Here is a 10514-nt window from a genome sequence, read left to right as displayed (position 1 = left end):
CATGGGGAATTTAAATGGGGGAATGTTACATGAATCACCCTGCCTTTTTGGACTTCATTCATTCATCCTGTGGGGACCTTTTTCCGTGTGATTTGTGTTTCTTTCTCCTTCCGGTGAAACTCCAATCGTGATCACACTTTGATAAATTGCTGTGCGTTTAGATTCAGTACACGAACTCCGACGCACTCCAGCAATTGTGAAATAAGGAAAGGTGCATCCAGTTGTGATTGTGATCACACTTGGGTGCACCGTGCAGCGGTACGGTAAAGTTAATCAATTTTTTGTCGTGCCAAGTTTCGACAAGAAAGATGAAGTCGGTAACAACGCAGGCATTGGCATGCCCAAAAAAGTATACTCCCTCCCATTCTAAATTGTTGTCAAAATATTACATGTATCCAGACACTTTTTGAGAATAGATACATCCAAATTTGGGCAAATTTGAGACAAGAATTTAGAATCGGAGGAAGTAGCTATCATCCAAGCAAGGACTTCAAGTTTTGATCATGAACAAAATAGTTTGGCCACCATCCTAACATACCCCAAATGTACTAGCCCGGTTCATTGGTTTAATAGTCGTGCAATATTTACGGCATTCTCTGTACTACCGCACGACCACTGCCACTGTCAGAATGAGCCGAGGACACGCCCGTTGTCTCCGCTCCCATACCGAAGCCGGCTTGACCTTGTCGATGACATATGGGAAGTCCTCGTGCACGTATCCTAAGGACCATCGTTCCAGAACTGCAGTCGCCGTTGTCGAACCCAATCAATCTGAAGAACTTGACACCATATCTCGCTGACAAGCACACATGCAAGAAACCCTAACCTCGCCGCCAAGGGGATGGCAAGAACATATGCCGGTGCTCTGTCGATTATATCCTGGCAAACGGTCGAGGGGAATCAGAGGCCGAAAGAACGACGGTACGAAGCACCACCGTAACGAGGCCGGGATACCTTATTCCAAGCCAACGATGTCGCCATCGTCTTGCAGCCACCAATCCTTCACAAACTAATACACTTTTCAAAATCTCTAGACGAGGAGAACTACAATTTCCTCCGTAGATCGAGGCCTTCTTACATCTTGAACCTTTTTTTGAAGCGTTAGCATTTTTTTTTTTGCACAGTTGGCAGTGTGTTTGTTACAGCATGTTTTCCATCCACCATTTTATTTTTAACCTTTTTTTCGTTGCCAGAGATATTACTATTTTTCATGCATCCTTTCAAGATGCCGGAGTGCATGTTCCCAACATGAATTGTGAACGCAACAACATCCTTTTCTGCTTATTCTGTTGGGAGATAGTCTTCGTGGGCCAAGGATTGGTTTTGTTCATCCATGCTGGAACTGCATGATTGGGTCCAAACTCGAACAATCTTGGCTCGATTCTACTCTTATGTATGTGCTATATTGCGCCTTTGATGCTCTTCCGTACATTATTTTCCGCAAACTGAAGCACACGCGCAATAGCAAAGCTGCTTTTCCAAAGGAAGTGTGCATGCATCAGCAGTAGACAATAATAGTGCGAGAATATATAAAATGCTTGCGTGCGTATGTACAGGTTAGGCATGAACTCCAAAGTGGTGCAGGCGACCATTGGTTTGACCGCCTTAATTATTCATAGGTGCATGCCTGCGACTACGTACGGGGCATGGAGGAAATAATAATACGGCCTTTCTTGGCCAGGTCTTGGTAATACAGTTCCTCTTGAACGAACGAACGAACGAATGAATGAGTGTAGCAAAGAGGCCAAAAATGCTTTCGCGATGCTGTTTGTCTCCTCTCTGTCTGGCGACTGAAATATTTTTCGGCGCAATTCCTCTAAAAGTGTCCGGTTTTGAAAATCGAGAGACGAAAAAAGTACGAAATATTTTTGATGGATGAAAAACGAATTTTCCGACAAGTCGAGAGACGAAAAAAGTACTTTCTCTTTCCTCGAAATAACTTGTGCTTTCATTTTTAGCAAACGGAATTTGCTGTTCTCCGGTCGCCCTGGACAACTGTGTTCCACGCGTAAACAAGCCCCAATTAACTTGGGTTGCTGCAGCTGGCCGCCGCGGCTTGGGAGAACAGCCTGCCCAAGTAACGTTGACTTGGGGACGTGTTGGGTGCGATGGATAATCAGGCCCGGTTTGGTCGCAGCAGCCGGTAGGAGATCTTACAAGTTGCTACTCGATCCGTAGTATAATTGGAAACCAAATTGTCCGGGCACACGAAGAGATCGAACGGAGCGAGCACCGACGAGCGTGTTGGACGTGCGATAAACAGGGACGTCTCGCAAATAGTATGGCTGATCTCCTACAGGCTACAGTTTAGTTAAGTTAAGGCTTAAGCGCACGTGTAGATGAGATGCCCCTGCTGATCTCGTTTGGTTCCGATCGATGGGTTGGCCTGCCGTCGTTTTGTTGGGCCACAATATTCACATGGACCGACGGGCGACGGCGAGCCTTCGATTCTCAAGCCGTGTGGTCAACGTTGTAGACACGACAGTACGACACGGCTTTCCGAGATCAGGGATCAATCAATGATGGGCGTGTTTGCTGATTATGATAATCATTCCTGTGATCACGTCGGGAAAAAATATTATGATGGTCATATTATTCTGTGGGGTGACGCTGGGTCGGACGTACATGACGGCCGTGCATGTGGAGCTTCACCTGGAGTACATTATTTGAGAGGTTCTCATCTTAATTTATACTGCTAAAATGTTATTACTCCATGATCACTAACTAAACACGCTTAAATCCGTCTGAATGTTGCGTTTGTAAAGGCAGAGACATCATGACAAACAGCTCAATTACTACAAGGATCCAAGGGATCGATCTCCCACGTACCAGACAGATTGACAGAATATACTGATCTAATTAAGATGCTCATGTGTTCCATTCCATCGAATCCCTATAGCTTTGGATATAAATGATGGCCCAATGCGTTCAAATCATCGATGGGCCCGATTCGGTATCTGTCTCCGATCTTTCCGTGTCATTCTCCGTGAAACCAAACTCGCGATACTACAACTCGAACACAAATGTTCCTTGTTTTTTTATTTTGGGAACGAAATTTCGGTCGGTGTGCCCATTTGTGTGAGCCATGCCAGCATCAGAGCTTAAAGGGCCCGTCAGTGTCATATCTAAAGCACCTCCAAATCAAAGCCGATGCCCAGTCGCTCTTGATGGCGTCGCGTCGCGAGGTGGTTTGCTAATCAAAGTCGCTATTTTTTCAAACCGCGGGGGCAACAACTAACATAACGTTTTAAATGTGGTGAGCACAGCCGCGCAACGGTTGCCAACGTACTTACTCTGAACTCGCCTATCAAAGGCCCCTCGAGAAATTCTCATTCCATTACTATTCCATTATTGCAAACCAAAGTTATTAACCACCAGTGTTTGATTGATCCCATCTGTTTTTTTTTAGAGGGGTTGATCCGATCTGGTGAGCCAAAATCAGAATCAAACCATTTTGGAAGGCCCGGCGAGGTGGAACCTCCAGGCCTGACTAAAAGATCGAAGCTCGAACAATCTTATTGAACGCTCACTAATTCGGTTCGTTAAGGGCTCGGTTCGTTAACTAAAGAACCAAATAGGATTTTCTTTTCAGATCGTTAAGTTTAACGATCTCGTCGCGCGCTCGTTAAGCTCGTTAGCGAGCTCGTCTCGTACATCACTTGTGAGTGGCTACTCGAACTTATTTTGCTGTTGAAATTGTGTTGTTATTTCTCTTTTGATGTGTTATTTCCGATCTTTATAGCGTTGTTCAGCGATTGATATATTTTGTTTGTTGCCAAAAATTTACCTCAAACAAATAATTAATGCTAAAAAATTTAGATCAACATGCTATTTATTTATCTTAACGAGCTCTTAACGAGCTTAATGAGCGCTCGCGAGCTCTTAACGAACCGAGCCAAACAATGATATCAGATTGTTAACGATAACGATCTTAACGAACCGAACTCTTAACGGACCGAAGGTGCTCGTTAGCCAGCCCTACCGCCCCAGCATTCTCCTTCCCAATCTGGGCCGCCCTCCTGCCAGGGGAAAGAAACTCGTCCTTTTCTTTCCGGGCCGCCCTTTTGCCAGGCCACATCGAACGCGCTACTTTCAACCACTTGCCAGTTGCCACTGCTCTACGAGCGCATGTCGAGCTATTCCAGTCTGGGCCATACGGCAGCTCATTTGTTTCCGGCGTCGAGCAGGCTCAAGCCCAGGAGAAGCCAGGCCCGGCACCCTCTCAGCCTCTCTCCCTCTCTAAAAAATGTTAAAAAAATCAACAACAAAAAGGACGCTTGATTTTTTTAAGGCGATTTAACCCGATCTTTCCCCCCATTTACCATGATTTTAGTGAGCACTTAGCTTAGTGACAACGCGAAGCAGGCACGTATACGCTTCCTTTTCCCAGAGGGCGACTGCCGAACGAGCTAGCACGACTTTCTCTGCCACCACAGCCGCCAAAATTGCACATACTGCCGGTTAATTATCCAGGACTCGAGGTCAAATTTGTTCGAGTAAAATAACACGTGCAAGTCCATGTCTATCCCATGCTCGCGGGTCGATAAAAGAGTTCCACACCACTTATCGAGTGGAGTATATCCTTAATTCCTTCCTTCCTGGTTGCTTGCTCTTGCCCAGTACATGCACCTGCTTACTCTTCTTTTTTTACAGGATTACATGCATCTGCTTTTAGTATGGCGTCAGCGCGTGTGGGCGATATATAAGTAGATCCCGGAACGATTCATGCACGTTTGACGTGTCGATCTAAACGGAGCTCTGGGCTTGATTTGATTAATTGTTAGTTTCTGCATGGAGTTGCCCTCAAGTTTTGGTGACCGTAACCGGACTGTGACTTCTTCGCCTCAGCTTGACTGACCTTCCTCCGTTGTACTCCTACTGAGTAGAGACTAGAGACTGACTAATCGAAGAGTGTTAATTGGAGCGTGCCGCTTCTCCTGATCGCGTGGGGCTGATGATTCGGAAGCACTGAAAATCGTACGATCAAGTACGCACGTTCAAGTCTGGTTGGATCGCACAATTTTCACACAGAACAGTTTAATTTCCTTCTCGTAGAGACAGTAACGATTTCCCATGAATCTTTGAGCAAACCCTCTTGCTCTTCTACCACACAGGTTTTTCTTTTTTGACAGACGTGCTTAGGAAAAGGGAGTCTATTTCTCAGTCGCCTGATAAATACTAGTTATTTCTCAGTCGACAATCATAACCATCAAATGAAGATTTTATTAATTGAATCAAAATTGGATTGTTATCATCGACTAAAAAATAATTATTTCCCTTGGTCTTCTAAGAAATAGAGAAAACGTTAGCAAAAAGTAACTCTGACCAGATAGTACTCTTAATCTACCGCACAAGAAGTGACAACATGTCGTAGGGGCGAGGCGACAGAGTCCGTCCTACTCATCCAAAAGCTAATGTCAGAGGGACGTGTCAAAAATCAAAAGCTATCAGAGGAACCACCACTATAATCAAAATGTCCAACCAATATACACCTATCACACGCAAAAGCGACACACCATTTCGCAACGCCCTTCCGACTATCTGATCTGCCCTGCTGGCTAGCTTGTTCAGCTAGATCGATCGGTCCCTTAAATTTGGTGCAGAATCATCGATAGTGAAAGAGGAATACACGATTACATACATGTGTCAACACACTCTGTCCGTATATAACCTGACAGATAAGGATGGCCATAGAACGCAGCACATCCAGGTTCCAGATAAGCTTAACTAGTGACTGCTAGCCGTGCCATTCCGGTTGATTGCACGAGTCAAAACAACCCCCACCACCACTGCGTGGTAAATTAATTCTCCAGGGTTTTCCAGCTTCACCAGTACTACTGCTCCGCTAGCTAATTAAGCTCGCTAGAGACTAGAGAGTGGGGCAAAGAATTAAGCATCGTTGATTCCTCGGCAAATTTCCGGCCGAGTCCCGTTATATACACACGTCAAACTGATCCCAGAGTCCATTACAGCTCGTGCTTGCCCCCCGAAGCCAACATGTATTCCTTCGACAGAGACCACACGGCGGCATCAGCAGCGGCACGGGCCGGCGCCACCAAGTACTCCTACCAAGCATGCGAAACGGAGAAGACGACGACCCGGACGGCGTCGGCGTCGCAGGCCCAGGTCATGTCCTCCTCCCCGCCGCGGCGACCCAGGAGGCGGCGCTCGGCGTCTTCTTCGTCCACGGCGCGGCGGTCGTCGACGACGGTGGTGGCGACGGACGTGGGCAACTTCCGCGCCATGGTGCAGGAGCTCACGGGCTTCCCGCCGGCCGCCATCTTCCGCCCGATGCCCCGCCGGGCCCACGCCGCCGGCCAGTACCTGCAGCAGCCCGGGCAGTATAATACTAGCTCCGGCGCGGCCCGCGGCGGCGGCGGCAGCAGCAGTACTAGCCCCGACGTCCCGGCAGCGGCAGTGGTGCAGCCGCCGCAGTACTGCGCGACGCCGGGCGTGTTCGACGGGCTCGCGGACCTCGGGTCGCCGGAGTTCGACGCGTGGCCCGACTTGTCCTTTGAGCAGTGAATTGTCGGTCAAGTTCAGTTAATTTGCTGGGCTAGATTACTGGTTGATCCAGGGTAGTAGTAGTGAGTAGTGATCGTTGTTGCTTTTGTAATTTACTCCACTCTGGTTCACGCTTGTGTTTAACTGTTTACCGAGCATCATTGAGAAACGGAAGGATGGTAGTACTACTCTGTACAGCAGCACAAGTTGTATAAGATGGTGAAGTCTTTCAAGTGGTTTAGCCGATTTTTTTAAAGCAGTATTCAGATGTGTTATTTCTAGTGGTATTAGCGCATCGAGCCGACGTGTCAGTAGTGCAGAGCCTTTGTTAGTACGTTGAGGCTAGGGCAACCGGCGTTTTCAGTGTCACCAGTGACGATACGTGCTGGAACAACTGTACGAGAAAGCAACAAATGACACTGACACGAGGAGATTCCTATGACGGTTGACAACCGACAAGTCACCAAATCCGATTTCGATCATGGTAGAAAATGGACGGGCGTACACAGGCCTGTAAAGATTGTGGGCGCAAGAGCTTACACCTATGCTTCTTGTAATCTCTCTAATCTCTTGACGTGAGCTCGCGAGTGACATGCCAGACCTGAAGACCCGTGGGCAGCAAGCTACAGGACCTAGCAAGTCTTGCTCGAACGCTGGGGTTTTTCGTCACCAGATTACGTCGTTAACGCTGATGGGATAAAAAAATGGATACGTACAAAAACTTAATGATTCCATGGCGGCAGACTTGATAGTTTTTTTTTTTTTTTTGAGAACAGGTAGACTTGACAGTCAAGTTGGGTCCTTCAGTTTCAGTTCCACATATTCTATGGTCAGGGTAAAAGTAAATTGATAGGCCAGACCGCCAGAACCTTGCCAGGCCAGGCCAGGCCGCTTCGAGCTCCTTGCAAACCACCTGCCACCGAGGCCGTACGAGTTATTCCCTCCTGGGCCATAGGACGTTAGCAGGCTCAAGCCCAGGACTAGCCGGGCCCGGTGCTGATTGGTTTCCCCCGTTGGCCACTATTTTGGTGAGCACTTTTTCACTCGGCAGTGAGCACTTAGCTTATAGGCAGTGCGGCAGGAACGTGTACGTATACGCTTCCTTTTTGCCAGAGAGCGACAGTCGCATGAGCACGACTTTAACCTCCCTGCCTCCAGAGTCCAGCGCACGCCGTAAATGCGCAGCAGTAAACTAGCTACCTACCACGGTAAAAAACTCAAAATTGCACGTGTACATGTTCAAGTCCAAGTGTACGTAGTATATACCGGTCCATTTCGCAAGTGTTACAACAACGTGCAATTTCTTCTTTAAAAAAATACTCCAATATACAACATGTGCAAGTCCATGTCTAGCAATCCCATGCTTGCGGATCAAGGAGAGTGGGACAGTACCGGCCGTTTAGCGAGCAGTGACATCACGGGTTACATACTTCGCATGACGTGGCGTACATGCTTACTTAGCATGCATATATATCCTGGGTCAGTGCATGCATCTGATATATAGATCCCGACGAGATTAATTCCTGCATGTGTCGACTTGAAATTAACCGAGACTCTGGACTTGGTTTGGCATTGCATATGGAGTTCGATCTCCGCAAGTTTTGGTGACCGTGACGTGCTACGACTCTGAGATTTCACTCTCGAGTCTTGACCACCCGCCAGTGTTTGTACTGCGTGAAAAGACTGGAGAGGGTAATTTAAGGGGCCGCGTTTTGAACGTGGGATTTCTCTCCTGAGTCTTGGGACTCTTGAGTGAACTGAATTGTTAGACACAAAACAGTTATTTCTTGGGTGAAATTTTCAGTCTGAATCAAAGTAGCCGGGACCAAACGTCTCCAAGACAGATACGGATTCGTCCGAAGCTTTCGAGCTAGCCCTGTCACTGTTGGCTTAAAAGTTACCTGTGGCGAACGACATATGCTGTGCATAACAGCAAGCAGAGTCCGTCCTACTCGACCGGAAAGCTACCTGAACATGCCCAACTAACACTCCTACAAACCTATCTCGGACACATGTAATGTACACACCATTTCGCAACGCCCCTCCAACTGTCTGATCTGCCGTGTCTGTTGGCTACTAGCCCCTGTTCACTTGTTCAGCTAGTTCGATCGTTCGATCCCTTTTGCCGCAAAGGAATTGATATTGGTGAAACTGAAGAACGGTCGGATCAAATGCTTCTTCAACACACTCTCTAACTGTGTCTCCAATTCCTTGCATATAAACCCTCGACAGATAAGAATTAATCCCTCTGAAACGCACATCTAGTAGAGATAAGGTTAAGGACAACGCCGTCGTACGTCGGCTGCAAAAGTCAAAACAACCAAGGGCGACTCTGGGGTAACTGTACTCAGGTTAACTTCTCCAGGTAGTCCCAGCTTCACCAGCACTGCTCTGGTACTACGCTAGAGAGAGTGGAGCAAAGAAGCACCGTTGATCCCAGCGAATTCCGGCCCGAATCCACTATAAATACACGTCAAACTGATCACCCGATCCCTTCACAGCCAACATGTACTCCTCCTGCGTCCGAGAGTCCCACACGGCAGGCGCCGCAGCTGCAGCACGCGGCAAGCAGTACTACGAGCCATGCAACAGGGAGACTGCTAGCGGCGGCGGCCAGGGGATCGTCTTCTCCGCGGCCGACGCGCCGCCTCGGCCGGGGCGGCGGCCCAGGAGGCGGCACTCGGCTTCGTCTTCGGCTTCGGCGCGGCGGTCGTCGACGACGGTGGTGGCGACGGACGTGGGCAACTTCCGCGCCATGGTGCAGGAGCTCACGGGCTTCCCGCCGGCAGCCATCTTCCGCCCGCTGCCGCGCCGGGCCCACGCCGCCGGCCAGTTCCTGCAGGCCGCCGTGCTGCAGCAGGGGCAGTATAATAGCTCGGACGCTGCCGGCGGCGGCAGCGGCAGTAGTACTACTACTAGCCCAGACGTCCAGGGAGCGGCAGTAGCGCAGCCGTCGCAGTACTACTGCGCGACGCCGGGCGTGTTCGACGGGCTGGCGGACATCGGGTCGCCGGGATTCGACGCCTGGCCCGAATTGTCTTTCGAATAAATGAATGAATAAAATGAATTAAGCAAGCTCAGTTTCTTGGCTGGCTAGATTAACTGTCTGTTGATCAAGTGTAGTAGCGATCGTCCGTCGTTCTCGTTGCTTTGGTGATTCCCCAACTTCTTTGCCTCGCGTTCTTCTCTTCTCTTCTCTTCTTTTGTTCGTGTTTGTGTTTTAGCACGTCCTTGAAAAACGAACGAAAGGATGGCGGTACGTGCTACTCTGTATATTCTGCACTGTCTAGTGTATAGCAGCACAGGTTGTAAGATGGTGAAGTCGATCTTTCGTGTGGCTTAGCTATTTTTTTTCCTTTTTTAGGGAAAAAAGCAGGTGCTCTGCGCATTAAGGAGTGAGAAATTATTCTTACAAGTCTGACAACTCAAGTCAGGAAAAAAACAAACACAAACAAACTTACCTAATTTTTCTACTACTGGCTTATCGAGCCGACGTGTCAGTAATGCAGAGATCTTGTTAGTCTCAGTGTCGCCAGCGACGACACGTGCAGTGCTGGAACAACCGCACAAGAATTAAACAGCCAGTGACACTGATACGAGAGAAAATTCATACGACTGGGAGTCTGGGACCATCCGATTTTATGGGAGAAAATGGACCGGAGAGCCTGGCCGAGCGAACCATTTGGACACCGAAGAAGAGTACACAAGCCTGAAAAGATTGTGCACGAAACAGCTTACACCTGTGCTTCCTGTAAGGTGTCTTGACGTGAGCCCGCAAGTGACATGCAAGGCCCGTAGGCACAACAAGCTGAGACCTAGTCTTGTCTCTTGTGTCGTGGTCTGTCTTGACGGTCGACAAGCTAGGGCCTAGGCTGTGAATGATCGCCCGAAAGCTCGGACCGAACCTTTCATACTGCTATTTTCTTCCGTAAATGTTAGATGTCCTAATAAGCATACTATGAATGCAGTCATGCAGATGATGTAGAATTTTTTATAACATGATTGCCCAT

The 10514-nt window shown here is 48.4% G+C and overlaps 2 protein-coding genes across 2 annotated transcripts; both read left to right on the top strand.

The window, feature by feature from the left end:
• The first annotated feature begins 5640 nt into the window (after window positions 1-5640).
• Window positions 5641-6766, top strand: LOC100842048. The gene has a single exon (XM_003573034.3). It carries the CDS (start codon window positions 5998-6000, stop codon window positions 6523-6525), a length of 528 nt encoding a protein of 175 aa, XP_003573082.1. The 5' UTR covers window positions 5641-5997; the 3' UTR covers window positions 6526-6766.
• Window positions 6767-8764: 1998 nt separating this feature from the next.
• On the top strand, window positions 8765-9606 carry LOC100841749. The gene has a single exon (XM_003573033.4). It carries the CDS (start codon window positions 9011-9013, stop codon window positions 9551-9553), a length of 543 nt encoding a protein of 180 aa, XP_003573081.1. The 5' UTR covers window positions 8765-9010; the 3' UTR covers window positions 9554-9606.
• The last annotated feature ends 908 nt before the right edge of the window (window positions 9607-10514 follow it).

Source organism: Brachypodium distachyon, chromosome 3 (assembly GCF_000005505.3).
Source record: "Brachypodium distachyon strain Bd21 chromosome 3, Brachypodium_distachyon_v3.0, whole genome shotgun sequence".
Classification (NCBI taxonomy): Eukaryota; Viridiplantae; Streptophyta; class Magnoliopsida; order Poales; family Poaceae; genus Brachypodium; species Brachypodium distachyon.
Note: the sequence above shows the minus strand (reverse complement) of the source record. Positions and strands in the feature narration are given on the sequence as shown.